Here is a 17,233-nt window from a genome sequence, read left to right on the forward strand (position 1 = left end):
TGCTAACTAACGTGCTCGCTACTCGTCGCTACTAGCTAGGTAGCTAACTTGACTATGTTCCATGCACAACATGTATATTACCTATGATATTACCTGATATGTCTGATCCAGCGACTCCTGGTCCTTTCATAAGACGGGAAGCGATAGAACGAGCAAGTGGTATGATCACTTTTGTGATTACAACATGGTACAAAAGCACACAGGCATCTTGTAAAAGTGAATTTATTGGAGCAATCTCTTATATTTATTGGAGGGAATAAATCAGTTATGAAATCTTCTTCTTCGCTTTAATTACGAGTCGCAACCACTTGGAGCATTATCGCCTGTGACATCACATGCGCGACCCAGAATGGGATTTGTAGTCTTTGTAGTCGCGTATTTTTCATAGTCTTATATTTCAACAGTTTTACGACAAAATGTGACTTTTTTGACATGGAAATGATTGTTTAAGATTGACAAACATCATATGTGTAGTTCGTGGCACAATTCAAACGGGATCAAAAGATACGTTTTCTCTCTCCATTGAATTCAATGTATAATTTTTCGCTTCCGGGGTCCCATGGACCGGAAGTAGATGGGCGTGACTTCGCCTCTCTATAAACCGAAGGGCAACCATGGCAACCATGCTCCAGGGTCTTCTTCACTGCTTTTGGTGTATTTCGGGCGGCAGCAGCGCCACTTACAGGCCTCGTTTCCAGCATTTCCAGCGGTCTTGTGTGAACGGAGACGTTAATGAATCGAATGCGTGTGAACGGAAGCCTTTTTTGCGCTTGCGTATGCGTTTTACCGTATGCGTCCTCGTGGGGCCGGGGTCTAAGCCAAACTATATCCGGTCACAGAGATCTGCTATTTTAAAGTAAAGTCAACAAATATCGACCCTAAATATAGTCTATATTAAGAACGAGAAAAGTCATAACATATACATCCTTTTTTGTAAACATATGACAAATGTGTGAGGGTGATGACGTCAGAGCATCATCCTAAATGCCAGGGCTTAGCCCCGGAGAGCCCCAGCCCAATTTAACCCCTGGGTATTTGAGAGGGAGCTCCTTTATGGCATTACCCCACTGAAGCTCACCAAAGTTTAACATATTTCATAGTTCAAAGTTTTTTCAATTGTTTTGTTTATTGGTCTAATACTGGTTTCTAATGGTTTCTGAGGAGTTTTACTGGAATGAAAGAGCACAGAGTCCACAGAAGCAAAAAAGAAACATACTGCATTAAACCTGACCTTCACAGAGAGGTTGAAGTTCATGTGGAGAGGAGGCTTCAGTAGTCTGTCTGCACTCTGTTTAGTTTTGCTATCTTACAATCAATATAGTAAATGTGAGGTAAAGTGTGTCGCCAATGTAACCGGTTAGAACTCAAAGTTGCGATGAGGTCTTAAAATGTATGGAAAGGGTCTTAAAAAAGGTCTTAAAAGGTATTACATTTGACCTCAGGATTCCTGCATACGTATACCCTGGATAACCAGCGTCGTAGTACAGTTTAGCGGCAGCGCGTATGTTTTGGATTAGGCCAACCGGCTAACTCAAACATATCCAGGTTAGGAAAATCCAGCTTCGTAGTACTCAGGTTTAATTGAGGCGGATATTTGTAATGTTCAGAGGTTGTTATGTTTAATATTCATGAGAATATGTGTCATTGATCAAATGATAATTAACAAACATTTGCATAAAGCATATTTGTCCACTCATATGTTGATAAGAGTATTAAAACCTTGAAAAATATCCCTCTAAGGAACATTTAGAACAGATAAAACATTTGCGATTAATTTGCGATTAACTATTTTAATCGACTGACAGCCCTAGTTATACTAAACATACATGTTAAATGGATATACCGGCCTGCTTTCATTTATCTTTCCATTCCCACAACAATATACATAAAGAAATGGCATATTTTGGACATAGTTCGAATGGTGATTAATCATGATTTATTAATTTTTAAGCTGTGATTAATCTGATTGAAAATTGTAATCGTTTGACAGCCCTAATTTATACCCATCAGCCCAGCGGCTAGTATTTACCTTATAGAAAATGCAGTGATTCTCGCGCTATTGACCTCGCGCGTAAACTCGCGATCAAAACTCACTGTTAACCCTGTGTTCTAGTATGATAAATAAAAGAACATTGTAGGGCCCATCTTGAAAATCAATGCATTCTAATAGCGGGTAAACTTTACCCGTTGGCGGTTTTAGGTATACAGTGACCCCTGGCGGTTCTAGTGTTTTAAAGTAGCAAGAGTCAAAGCTGGTAAAGGTGCAGCTAGTTTGAATGACTTTGTATACTGCAGGGTAGCTTGTGAATTTACTCCAGGTGGAACTAAATTCTGATTTTACACTTGATTATATTTCACATCATTAATCAAAATCTGTAAAGTAACTAAAGGTATTAAATACATGGAGTAAAAGTACACTCTCTGAACTTTAGTGGAGTAGAAGTACAAAGTATAAGTATAAGTAGCCTACTTCAAAATTGTACTTAATTACAGTACTTGATTAAAATGTACTTATAGTTACTTTTGCCCCACAGCTGGTTAAACACATGAGTTGGCTGTGGCACCTGCCGAAGTGCATCATGCATCTCTAAAACACAGAGGGAAGTTGTGTGTGCTGTTTGTTGTTTCAGGCTCCCAGAACCTTAATTCCCATTAAGTGCATTAACCCGGCTGTTGAAGTGGCTCATTGTGAGCGGGCGGCGGTGTAGCTTTAAGAAGGAGGTGGGCAGCGCTCGATGACGCAGGAATAATCCTGGAAAGATGCTTCAAAACTCCAGGCAGGAGCCAGCGTGTGTGGAGCTGCAGGCTGAGCTGTTTGGACCGCCAACCCGGCAGATCAGAGCTCTACTGGACAATATTTAGAGCAGGTTCAGATCCTTCGAAGAAACTCTCAATGCAGAGAAAACACACAGATTCAGGCAGACTCGCTTTTTTAATACACAGTTATTTACCTTAAGACATTTACTCCTGGCGGAGGGCTTTGCAGCTGTATGTGCACTGCCAAAAAATTGAGGAAAGAAACATCTGAAGAACACCTCTCCAACACTTTGTCCTTTCCTGCAGCGGGACTTGGAGAGGGGCACCATGCCATTCCTCGGCGCACTGTGTGTGTACTTTCTGATCATCCTGAGGCCAGTTGTGACAAACAACATCACCGTGAACATAGACGTGTTGGTGTTTCTGCCACAAAATAACTCTTACCCGTTCTCACACGCGAGGGTCGCACCGGCCATCCTTTACGCACAGCAGCGGCTGCAGGCGGAGGGGGGGCAGTACTCCGGGATCCACTTCAACATACACTTTGAGAACTCCGACTGTGTGAATGGGGCTCTGTTCCTGCTGCTGGACAGGTCGTGCGGGCAGAAGCCGGATCTGATCCTGGGTCCGGTGTGTGAGTACGAGGCGGCCGCGGTGGTCCGGCTGGCGTCGCACTGGGACATCCCGGTGATCTCGGCAGGTGCCCTGGCTGCCGGCTTCAGCAACAAGAACACCGAATTCTCCCAGCTGACCCGCATTGCCCCTTCCTACGTGAAGATGGCAGAGACGTTCACCGCGATGTTCGAGCACTTCACCTGGAGGAGCGCGCTGCTGCTGTTCGAGGACGACAAGCAGGAGCGCAACTGCTACTTCACCCTGGAGGGGGTCTACCATCTGATGGCGGACTTTAACATCAAATCATACGCTGTTTCTATGGAGGAACGTTTGGACACTGACGACATCCTCCAAAACATCCATGACACTGAAGGTAAAGCACTTTCCCCTTCTTAAATTCTCCATATTGTAAGACAGAGGTGGGAGAAGTAGGCTACTCAGATCTTGTACTTGAGTAAAAGTAGAAGTACCAGAGTGTATACTCTGTTACAGTAAAAGTCCTGCATTCAAAATGTTACTCAAGTAAAAGTAGAAAAGTATTATCATCAAAATATAGTGAAAGTAGTGACAGTAAAAGTAGTGATTGTGCAGATTGGTCCATTTCAGAATAATATATATGATATGTTTTATAATGATTGATCATGAAAGTGTTCTCAAAGCTGGTAAAGGTGCAGCTAGTTTGAATGACTTTGTATACTGCAGGGTAGCTTTTGGATTTACTCCAGGTGGAACTAAAGTCTGATTTAACGCTTGATTATATTTCACATCATTCATCCACATCTGTAAAGTAACTAAAGGTATTAAATACATGTAGTGGAGTAGAAGTACACCATGTACCTCTGAACTGGAGTGGAGTAGAAGAAGAAAGTAATAGGAAATACTGAAGTAAAGTACAAGTATCGCAACACGTACTTAAGTGCAGTAGTAGAGTAAATGTACTTGGTCACTTCCCTGATAGTAAGAAACTAATTCCTTAGCCAAAGTGCTCTTTATATTGCTAGTGTGTGAAATCAACAGACCAAAAACTTAAAGAGATGAAGACGAAAACTCTGTAAAAAAAGAGGAAATATTTACAATAAACTAGTTTAATTAACGAGTTGATTTTATGATAGCAGACACGTTTTCAGATGTTTCAGTTAGACAAATGAAGTGAATATCTTTCTAGGTTCAGTTTTTAAGGTACATTCCTGTTTTGTATTACTTTACCTCGACTGCAGCTCATTACACTGTCTACACTCTACAGGAACATATTGTATTAGACTTTCGAACCGAATATTGTACTCATATTAACATATGAAGGTCTATTCAGAAATGTGAATTGTCAGAATAGTTACTGATTATTCATGTCAGTGGATAATCAATGAATGAATTAAAGCTTTAATAAGCAACATTATATGTAATTTGCACAATAATTACAGAGAAGGAGTTGCTGGCAATGAAAATGTAAGAGTTAGTGATTCCTCTAACAATGGTATTCGATATATGTAAAATTAATATAAAGTAAATGGGATTATAAGACCTAAAAAAGTGCAAAGCCTAAATATACATTTTTTAAAAACGTATTTGTGATAGACAACTTGAGAAGACAAAACTGTAATAGAATGTATATGTTGTGGATAATGTGATATGTGACTTTGGATAATGATAGAGATAGGACATGCATTATAGCTTTAGACTTAAGAAATTAATATTTGATAGATTAAAAATAATCCTTATCTGCATCCCGACTGCAGAGTGAAGTCGCTTCCTGCAGGAGCTGAGGGGAACACGGTTAGGTTGGGAATCTGTGGCTTTATCTGTCCTTGCCTTCACTGCAGTCTCCGACCCTCAGAGATGAGGGACTATATCTCTTACAGTCATATCTGAACTCTGTCATCGTCTTATTCTCAGCATTACAGCAGAGAATGCTCTCAGATTGTCTAGTGAGATAATAATGAGGTACGGTTGGGTATAAAACAAGCCACTTTAAATTGAGTAATGAGAATCCCTGACATATTGAAATGATATCCACAGGACCCTCAAAACAAATTGTATAATTATTATGAGAAAAAGTGACACCCAGGCTAACAATAAACATACACCAATCTCGAATATGGAACCAGTCAACTTTAATTAGAAGCAGGTGTATCTTATTCCACATAAGGCATAAGCGCTATGGGACTGGTGTAGAATGAGGATGTGTGTATGCTCCGGCAGTTTCAGCTCTGATAGGCAGCTCGTTGGCTACGATCCTGATTACATCACCTCATATCACAAAAGTGGCTGTTGTATAAATGTAATTAGCATATATTATACACTCTAAATGCTGCTGAGCCACAAAGTGCACCTGATGCTGAGGAATTAGTATTCCCGGCATGTGCCTGACTGAGAGGTGTGAAGGGTTTGAGCTGCTGGAGGGGAGGCAGGCCGTTGTTGTTTCAGCACATGTATTCAAATGTGAATCAATTCTTACTCACAGATACAACATGATTTAAGATTTCATATTGATGCTGTTGCATTTCTCAGCTTTGCCAGCGGTAATCAGGCACACAGCACTTTAGATGACATGTGACCATGCTGCACAGTGCTGTCAATCATGCTATCACACTCACACACATATATTCAGAATACATTGATTCAAGACCAGACTGCTGGGTTTCCATGAACACAACAATCGTGTGCATGAGCCAAGTGTGACTGCCAAAAGGATATTGTAAACAATGTCCTTGGTCTGCAACATCATCAGAACAGACATTTCACACTACGCCATTCTGAAGGGCTACTTTAGTTCTGTCGTCACCGTCAAAGCCTTTGAAATCCTCCACAATCTGCACATAACCATGTTGTGTTTTTATTTATTTATTTCAACTCACTTGAGTGTATCTCTACAGCATACTGGCGTCCTGAACTCTTCCTTGCGCAAAGCAGCAGCCTTCTGTTCATTGGTTGTTTGTCTCAGCTACTGTGAGGGTCGAGTCAAAGCGACATCTTAGGGCCTGAAAAGTGAAGCACGATTAACTTAAACCTGCATTCATTCTAATGGCCAGCAGGGGGCCACTCCACTGGTTGCAAAAAGAAGCCAAATTGTATAGAAGTCTATGAGAAAATGAGACTACTTCTCCCTTAATTAATCACCTCAGTAAATGTGTTTTCTAATTATTCTGCTACTTGTAAGTCCTCTTCAACATAATGTGATGTTCATGTTGTAAATGATGGTCCCATTGAGAGCGAAATAGACGATAAAGAGCCGTATGCTTCAGGGCGGGGCTACCTTGTGATTGACGGGTCACTGACATGGTGTTGTCATGTGTGGGTTTACTCTGTGTTTCTTTCACATGGTTTTTCACTTCGAAAAATAAAGGTTAATTAAAACCTTCCGGTTCCAAATGATGAAAGATGTTAACAGCCAAACTCAAGGTTTTAACACTTTGGTTCACAAACCATTAGGTCCACCTCCTAAACTGTGTATGGTCGGGTCGGATCCAGAATACATTTCAAGATTATTGAAGCTACATGTTGGTTCTTGCATCAAGCCTAGAGGGTGCCGGGTGGGAACTGGTTTGAAAACAAGACCCATGCAGGATAAAGGCCTACATGGAAGTTCAGATCTCTTGACCTCTGTTATTCTTCGCATACATTGAGTGCTACCCACAGGATGTTGTTGGTGTGTTACAGATGAAAACAACATCTGATAACACACACACACACACACACACACACACACACACACACACACACACACACACACACACCTCTTTTTGTTGATTGTTCCATCAAGAGTTGGACTTCAAAGGCATTCCTTGGTTCCAGTCCTCTGCCATAAAACCAAGTGGCAGAGACTCCATGACAGTTTGTCTCAAAAATGTGTACAAACTCTGCCTTAAGTCATGATTACCATAAATGCATACATTGTAATGTTTTTCATGCTTAAATTACCAAGGTTTAATAATCAAAATGTATTCCTTACTTCAAGATACAAAAGTAATAAATGATGCCAGCATAACCTCTTCTTTGGGATGGATCAGCCCAGCTTTTGTTGGCCTCTGTTGAAGCAGCGAGGTCCCCATGGAGCCTTTAGGAAGTCTTAAAACATCTTGAATTACATCTTTGAAAAATAAGGTTGAAAAATGTCTGGAATTGGGCGGCCCCGGCCCAGCTGTGACGAACCTGGTTTTGATTCCCAACTGGGGACTATTTTTGCATCCCCTCTTTCTGCCATTTTCAAATCTTTTTGATGCAACGTACCCCGCCCGGCTTATCATGTTGTTTTCCTCACATTTACATCATGAAAAGTAAATACACTATCTGATTTGAAGTCTATGAGGAAAACTGGCCTACCTGGTTCCTTTCATTCCTGCAGGCACCCTGAGGGAGCTGGTCAGGTGTGTGCAGCCTCTGATAGGAGAAGAGCCGTCACAAGGGCTGAGGGCATTACGCACGGCTTTCCACCCTGATTACCGTCATCAAATCTCATGCATATAAAACCAGTCTAAAGCACCCCCCCCCCAGCACGCACACACACACACACACACACACACACACACACACACACACACACACACACACACACACACACACACACACACACACACACACACACACACACACACTATAACACACATCAGGATGGTCTGTTGGATTACTTGGACGAGATGATCCTGTTCCGCCTCGTTTCTTACTAACGTCTTTGCAAGCAGCATTTGTTTCATTCTGCAGATACATAACAGTGAAAACGCAGACCTTTTACCACATAAAACCAGTGTGAATAAAAATTAAATTGCAGATTGATTAACAATTTATTGTATTAATATGCCGTTTAAAGCTCACACATTGGCCTTTGGAGGCACTTTGTTATGCTGTGTGTTCAGTGGTCAATGTTTTCATCATGCATCAGAGCTACGAGACCAGTGTTGGTCTGCATGAAATGTATTTCTTAATCGCCTTCTGATTAATTGTCCAAATGAACCACTTAGCACTGCTGCACGTTTTACCAAAAATAGCAGGGGATCTCGGTGCAATCTGTGTGTTTTATTACTGTTTTCAGTGCATCACTATCTTGTATGTTTTGTGCCGTCACTCGTTTGCCTTGACCTGTCCTGGAACCAACAAGAGACATTTCCCCATAGCTGGACATTTGTGCAAATATGTTACAGCAAGTGTAATCCAATTTGCCTGATTGGGAAGTGTTTACTCAAAATTTGACACACAAATCCAACTTGACTTTCTCATGAAACCTGGACCATAAAAGTCAGCCATGATCAATTGTTTGGTCATTTGAATAATTTGGAAATGGCTATTATGACATCTACCTTTGTAAAACATCAAAATGATGTGCGATGCGGAACTTAGCACACTTTCATTTGGACGGACCCAAAAACTTGGCTGCCATCAGTCAATAAATGTCCTAAGTCTTAGATTTCTTGGTTGCCGTCAAATATCAGAAAACTCTGATCTTATGTCTTTTCCTAACCTCTTGTCCTTAACATCAGTAAGAAACGTCACAGGGGTTAGGAAAGATGTGAGGAGAATTCACCAGGACTTAAGAACACACAACCTCGGTCCCAGGAGGATCTGACAGCGCTGATGCTGCGACGTCATAATGATGCATCAGCGGACGTTATTGAACTGGGGAAAAATCAAATGTTCCATAGATTAACTAAATTCTCACTACGATAATTTGCCCCGTGCATTCTTATCATGTTGTTTCATGCAGGCTTCTTTACCAAGGTTTGAATCCAAATATGAGAAGGAAAGTGAAAATAAAGGGTTGCTCTCGATCAACCTCACCCCCAAGTACTTGTAAATTATTGATGCATTAAAGTGTTATCAAAGCTGGTAAAGGTGCAGCTAGTTTGAATGATTTGCTGCTTGACTGCTGCGTGACTAAGGGCTTTTGGGTCAGCATTATATCCATATATGAAGTTGTCTTTAAACAAGGAGTACCATTCTTGGAGTGCAACTTCTCTCTCGGTATAAGAGCAGTTTGCATAAAATATACAGATAGTTTGTTATCAACGTATAATTAGATCTACCAGCTCTCTGCACATCTCAGATCATTACTCCTCTGCACAGAGAAGATAACTAAAACTGTGAACTGCCTTTTGTAACATCCATCAGACTCCTTCTTCAACTTTGACATGTTTTTAGATAATCCTGAAACATTTTTGTTCTGTTTTCAAGATTTTTGAGGATGTGTCTTTACCCGTCAGACCTTTTTATTTTGTGTGCGTGTGACGACCCTGCAGATCGGTTATTTAAGGTTGAATACCTCTCATTTCTTTATAACAGTAAAAATCCTCAGCACTTTCTCATTTCTATGAATCTCCACTGGAAAAACAAAGTTTGCCAGAGGCGTTTGCTGGTCATCATCAGCTGCTGTCCGACAGGTCTGGCAGAGGCAGGGCCTGAGGCTAGGCATTATTATCACATTACAGGTAGACCTGGGTGGACAGGAACACCATGATGTGTGAGCACAGTCTGTTTCAGTTACATTAGGCTGTGCTGCAACTGGAAACAATAGTTTGTTATTGAAAAAAAAGACATTTCCCTTAAAAAAAAATTTGGTGGGGCGGGGGGTTATATATCTGAACCGAGGGTCTAAAGCTAGATATTCTTATATACTGTACAAATTGTAAAGCCCTGTGAGGCTCTAATAAAATGACCAAATATAGGCTTCTCTTAACATGCATGTAAATAGGGCCTGCATGTAGAGGCCAAACCTAATTTAATTTCTCAAGTAATAACTGTGATTACATTTATTGAAGCAACAGAATCCCAAAAAATCTATTCAGCCCTGCCGACAATCATCACACAACTTCTTGGATTGTACCAAGATCACTATTTGTGGTCCTATAATTTGGCAACGTATAGGCAAATTAAGGGAACTTTTAAACCAATTTGAAAATACATCACAAGAAGCTCACAAGACGATGGAACCTCTTCCCAGGCGACACGTAAAACTGATGCACTGCTAACATTTAACCTAGTGTTAGCCATTCATTGATAAGACTGCCAACTGAAATAATCTTACAAAATACACACAATTTGTAAACAATTGAATAACTGCTGCCATTTATTTCAGTATCTACTCTGTAGAGAACATAAGCTGGACATACGTTTCAGTTATTATAACCACACATCTCTACCATCTGCAACTATTTTGCTCAATCTAACTAAAGAAACGTGAAGAGAGTCTGAGAAAAGGAAACATATTATGCTTACCATAACTTGAGGAAAGATGGAATGATAGGCATATTACAAATAAAAACAGCAAAGGTAGTGACAGTAAGATTGTTTTGCTTTGGACGGAGATAAAAGTCTGGTGGTTTGCCCGCAGCAACAATAGGTAGCACTGTTTCTCCAAAGAAGCGACACCACACAGCGGGTTATCTGTTTCTTAAGCTGTATATTTACAGAGAATTATAATTTATAGGGACCAGAGGCCTGTAGTACGCAGCCAGTTCAACTTACCCTGGATATCTTTGTGCCATCTGGCTTAGCTAACCCTAACAAACGCGATCCCGCTAAACGTCCTAGAACAGTGCTGATAAACTCTGTAAGTCAACACAGAGTTTCTCAGTCTGGATATGAGCACGTTCATATAAAAGGGACGTCGTTTGCAGCATTTGACAAATCACAAACATGGAAGTAACTTCAGGGTAACACTAAACCCTGCTTTGTAGTACAGGCCACTGATATCTTGCCATATCATCTAATTCTAAGCTGTAATACACTGTAATACAAGGTGTTCTGCCAACAAGAAAGAAGAAGAATACATTTCATACACAAGATAATTATTTTTCAAATCAGGACAACTCTTGGTGGCTTATCACGTTCACGCCGTGGACATTTACAACATGCGAAGAGACAGTTGTCATGCATTTGGTTTGTAGCCATGGTAACACCCCTTTTACGAGTGAGAGTTCAGCTTGGTTATATTATCTGTGTTGATGGCCTTATAAATTTGTCTCGTGCATGTCATGCTGTGCTTGTAAAAATCCCCTCATCAACTTGCTTCAGGTTTCTGTGCCATTAGCTGCAAAATATTACAACGTTTAACAAACACATGAGAGAGAGAAACGAAGCGCATCTGTCGTGATTGGTCCATTCCTGATGTTAATCCTCCCGAGACACGCACTCCCATCCTGAGTCTCTATGAAGTCTTTGTGTTTGGAGAGAACTCCCCTTAGACTCCAGCATAGTTGTAAGGCAGTGACTCACTTTTACTGTACGACCACAAATGTCTTAGCCTGCAAGGGCAATACTGTAAATAACAACAAGAACAACAGCAGCCACCTTATCCAGCAGTCACTTTGTTCATAAAGAATATTCTGTCTGCGCTACTGAGACAGATGGATTTCAGAATGAATACTGACACGGGGATCCGACAACATAAATCCTTGTTTTTAGAGTAATGGCATTACAAATATGCACAACAGACCCCTATTTGCATACGCTCTGGCTTTAGAAGTTGACTGCCAACACAGGGCACTTGAAATACACTGTGGGCACTGAGTAAGAGCACCATGTGCTGCCCCATTCCTGAGTTAATTTGTAACTAGCATCAGTGCCCTAGCAAAAAGGAAAATCCAGAAGTTTTGAAATATTGCTGGCTGCAAGCACTGCCCCATGGAATGGCCTGCAGAGCACACACAGGGCCAGTAGTGTGTGTCGAGCCCAGTGTAATTAAAGGGTGCTATAGTGCTGGCAGGACTGAGGTGAAGTTTGTCCCACTGACTCAAGGGATATTTCAGGAGGTGTGTTTAAGTGACAGAGTTGTGAGGAATGTTCCAGCAAGACTCTGAATCTTCCTTATTAACAGGGACGCTGGGGTTACTGTGTTTTCAATTGCAACCCTTATTTGTGTAGCTACTTGTTTGTTGGTTTATTCATTTTTAATCACTGGGACACCAAAGGAAAAGTTTATTTATACCCAGGGAAACATTTCTGTACATTTAATATTTTTGGCTAACCGTTGCTCACTACATAACCTTCAATGATTATATGTGTTAAGATTCACACACATCTAGCTCCAATAAGAATAGCTTGCGCTCTGCTGGGATGTCATCACTGGGCAGACAGTTGGCATGGCATCAGGCTCTGCACACTCTGCCTGAAGCACATGGCTGAATAAAGGGAGAATTATACGGAGGGAATAAGTGCAGTCTATTTTTAACCGTTTTATTAACCCATATTGCAGACAGATTGTTATTATATATCTTTACTGACCAAGGACCATGCATAAAAATACATTAATCTCAAAGAAAAGAGATGCTTTATGCCACATTATAGCTAAAAGCTCATTTCCGACTGCAGTCCTTGGGCAGGTACACATAACAATCAAAACACATTAAATACATCATTTAATTTCGTAATGCCTATCACACTAACACATAAAACATATTAAATACATAATAATAATTACATAGTTCTACAATTCCCTAAAACTAACATCTCAAATTATAGTAAAATGACTGGTTGCTCAAAGTCCATTTGTTTACACGATGGGAAAAAGTGTGAAAATCAATGCAGGTTTAAAGATCTTCTGATGCACACAAACCATTCAACTTAAATGAAAAACACATGTGCATAGACAAAACATAGGCACATTCAGGAAATATGACAACACGGCATCATTTTGGGAAAAACGCTGCATATAGAAAATGTGAATCGCGTTGCATTGTGGGTCAGCGTGGCCACCTTTAGAGGATTACATTTATACCATAGATCTAGCAACAGCTATACCAAGAATGTCTGTCAGCTCTATGTGATCATATCAGCTGTTTTGCATCCAAAATGAAAGCAAACACAAAGAGAAACGCCCTAACAGAGAGAAGTTCTCCATAGAGTTATTTTTGAATGAATGGACTAGAAGGAGAATGGTCAAAAGATCTTGAAAATGTCCCACGATCACTGTGCTGATTTCAGCGACTCTGTTGGGTTTGTTGTTGGTGCATACACCTGTCAGCCACTTGAAAATGTCTTATTTAAAAAGATTGGGTACAGAACATACAGGCCCTTTGAACAGACAGGAAATGGTGGCTTATCATGCAAGATTAATCATCCGGTACACAATCTCCTTCCCTGTGTGGTGCTTAGTGTTATGGTAGCTTAACAATTCCTTTTTAAAATGTCGGTAAAGAGTCCCGTCCTGCTTCTCTTGCTGATGTTCTCTGTCTTTCAGTTTCCATTTAGGAAAACTACATCATGTAATCCCATGGTGTATCTTTTGTTTTGTTCATTTGTTGTGAGATTGCCAGATACAATGATGACATTAGAAATATTAAGCCTTATTAATGCATGATAGTGTCCTATTCAAGTGCATAGGGCACTATAGACATTATCTTCAAACGGTGTGGAGGGGGATTAAATCCCTAACCAGCCAAAGTCATGTTAAAATAACCCTGAGAACTATTCATATCCAGAGATGTCAGTAATGAACAGAAGAAAATTCTGAAAATATTCCCTCAATGATAATATGAAAACGTTGCTCTGCGTCAGCCAATCGGCTTGCTACCCCGTCACTGTGAGTGGGACCCCTCAAAAACACGCCTGTTTGCTATCCTGGCTCTTAAACGGTGGAATGAGCTCCCCATGGACATCAGCACAGCAGAAAAGCTGCATATCTTCCGTCAGAAACTGAAAACGCATCTATTTTGATTGTACATGGGCAAAAAATGTATTAAAAAAATGTAGCAATTTAAAACGTTAATTTAGGCCCTGTAGCTAATTCATCAGCACTTCCTATGGTATGAATTGCTTGGAATGAATATATCTGCACTTTCCTTGTTGTTCAGAGTTTGAATCTTCATGGTGTTTGCACTTATTGTAGTCGCTTGGGAAAATGTAATTGAATGAACATTCTTATTCAGATGGTATTTTGGCAAACTGTGTGTTTGATAACTGTGTGTGTTCCTCCTGCAGTGGTGATCATGTGCATGGGGGCGGACCGGATCAGAGAGGTCATGCTGGCTGCTCACAGGCGCCGGCTCACCAACGGCAGCTACATGTTCTTCAATGTGGAACTCTTCAATGCCTCCTCTTATGGTAAAGTTAACATCCCATCACTGTAAATGTGTTTAAACTGATATAATGATAAATATCCAACTGAATTATTTAAAACATTCTAAAGTCTTAATATGTGAATCAGCTCTCTATTTATCTACTGTGCAGAATATTTGTAATTGTTTACATTAGATTTGAAGAGTTTAGATTTGAATCATGAGTATCAATGTGAGGGTGTCACAGATATGGGGTAAAAGGTAGTCATTTCTTCAAGAGTTGCTAGAAACCAAACCAGAGCTAAAAGTAGAGTGGATTTATAAATTAGACATTCACCAAGTAGGAATTTTGAAATCAATGATAATATTGCTTTTTCATCATGCAACCATAGCGTTACATGTTCTGTATTTCTACAAGGAATGGAAAGGATACATGTTACATGCCCATGGACCCTCCAAGCTTCTATTTTACACAATGCTAGTTAACATGTCATTTGTACAAAGCAATATTTTAATGAAAGTAAACCTGATAGAAACAGTTTGATGATTTAAAAGCTACGGAACCCCCTAGGGGACATGGAGAAGAAAAAAAAATTAGTTAAAAAAATATATATATATGTTTTGCGAGATATCGCAAAACCTTTGCGAGATATCTCAAAACCTTTGCGAGATCTCTTCAAGCTGCAGATTGTGACCAATTCTTGATGTTTAGCTCGGATGACGGCGCGTATCGAACTGTTCTGATAAAAACGACTCTGTAGCTTGTTGTCTACCTTGCTATGATTGTAAAGTCATGTTGTTTTTATTTTTACAACATTATGTTCATGAGTTATTGATCCACGAAATTCGTATCTGTCAATAACTCAGCTCAGAGGGACGTGCATGTCCCCTCACTCTGAGTGTTCTCTTGAGGTGTCTTCACTTATGTGAAAACCTTTATACAGTCTATGTGTGAAACCCTTGCCTATTGCCAAGCACTGATGTTATATCTTTATATTTAAGGCCAAGCTCAAAGTAAAATCCATTGTTGTGGTTTCTGTGTTGCCGTAGCATCCGAACTGACCAGGAAGTACATTGAGCTAAATGCAAAGTATTGTGAGATCTCGCAAAGGTTTTGCGATATCTTGCAAAGATAGATTTTTTTTGGTCTTTTTTCAACAACAAAAAAATCTTCTCCATGTCCCCTAGGAGGCCCCGTAAAAAGCAGCTATTTTTGGTTGTGTAATATGTTTTGGATTCGGCTGTGCTATTGTGTTTATTTTCATTTGTATTATTGTATGACCTGTTTCCAGTTAGCCTCTCAGCTCAGAAAGCCATGTCCTGACTTATTAAATCAGTATTCAGTATCAGTATTAAAGTATTGGTATTGGTATCAGTATTCAAGTATTGGTATTGACCAAACTTTAATATTTAACAGTATTCTCTGGAAAATGTTCTGTCCCTGTTATTTCAATTATAGGAAATGGCTTGTGGAAGCGTGGAGATAAATATGACGGCGATGCGAGGCAGGCCTATGCCTCCCTGAACACTGTGACTCTGCTCAGGACCGTCAAGCCTGAGTTTGAAAAGTTCTCCATGGAAATGAAGAAGTCTGTGGAAAAATCTGGGTTTCATGACTGCAAAGACTGTGGGAGTGTACGTATGACTGTTTCTCTTTTGGTATCTCTCTGAAGTGGCCAAAGTATGATGCATTTGCAGATGCTGATAAGTGATAACCTAATATAATACATATATATTAGGGCTGTCAAACGATTACCATTTGTAATCAGATTAATCACAGCTTAAAAATTATCATGATTAATCACCATTCGAACTATGTCGAAAATATGCCATTTCTTTATGTATATTGTTGTGGGAATGGAAAGATAAATGAAAGAAGGCGGATATATCCATTTAACATACAGTATGTATGTATGTTTATTATAACATTGTTCTGTGTGTCAAAATGAAAGACAGCCCACACACCTATCAATCATCAAACCGTGGGGTCTTATTTCAGCATTTATTTTTTTATTTTTTTAAACAAAACGTAACGGGGGAAGGGGGGGAGATGCAAGAATGACTTCCTAAGACAGCTGATTGTGACATACACAGGACATTACATACACAATACATTATACATTACACAGGAGATGCCATATTGACAGGGTTAGATAGGAGAGCTGCGGACAGTGAACTGCAATCCTCCTGTCTCCCCGCAAAATCCCCCAGCAGAGAAGCTGCACGTTCCATATTCAGCAGGTCCAGATACTCCCTCAGCCATGAGTCCCTAGTAAAGCAGGCTGGTTTGCGTTCCTTCCAGTTTAATAGGATGAGTCTTTTTGTGGCTAAACAGCCCAATTTCCAGAGCCGATCGGCAGTCCTTGCAACATTGCCATCTGGCTTTAGACCCAGTAGACATGCAATGGGACATGTAGGGAAATTAACTTTTAAAGATTCAGACATTAAGGATATTACTTCTGACCAAAGTTTTTTTACCGCTGGGCATTCCCAGAGTAGGTGCAACAATGTACATCGCTTGCCACATTCATGCCAGCATAAGTCTCTGTGTTTATTGTCCATCTTTGATTTTGTAACAGGGGTGATGTAAGCTCTATTGAGAATTTTGAACTGTATGATCCTGAATCTTACACATTTCGAAGAGAACATAGCTGACCTCCAAATGGAGTTCCATTGCAAAGCAGACAGAGAGATATTCAAGGCATGCTCCCAGGACCGTTGGACAGGAGAATAGGTATTCGGGGCAGCCCTAGATAATAATTTATAAATTATTAGAGACCACACCGGATTATATGATTGCTTTGTTGAGGCGCTGGTCCTCTTCCATACATGAAGCAGGCATGGTTCCCTCCTTACATTTTGTACTAATAATAGATGCTATT

General features: G+C 40.2%; 1 protein-coding gene across 2 annotated transcripts in view; it reads left to right on the forward strand.

Annotated features, from left to right (window-relative positions):
- The first annotated feature begins 2,759 nt into the window (after window positions 1-2,759).
- npr3 (natriuretic peptide receptor 3) overlaps window positions 2,760-17,233 on the forward strand; it is a 30,281-nt gene continuing 15,807 nt past the window's right edge. For both annotated transcript variants that reach the window (XM_079689233.1, XM_079689232.1), the window contains exons 1-3: window positions 2,760-3,745; window positions 14,275-14,397; window positions 15,811-15,986. In XM_079689233.1, the coding sequence (XP_079545359.1) occupies window positions 3,085-3,745; window positions 14,275-14,397; window positions 15,811-15,986 (960 nt within the window). In that variant the 5' untranslated portion in view covers window positions 2,760-3,084. The remainder of the gene's footprint in view (window positions 3,746-14,274; window positions 14,398-15,810; window positions 15,987-17,233) is intronic.

This window comes from Notothenia rossii (assembly GCF_949606895.1).
Source record: "Notothenia rossii genome assembly, chromosome: 6".
Taxonomy (NCBI): Eukaryota; Metazoa; Chordata; class Actinopteri; order Perciformes; family Nototheniidae; genus Notothenia; species Notothenia rossii.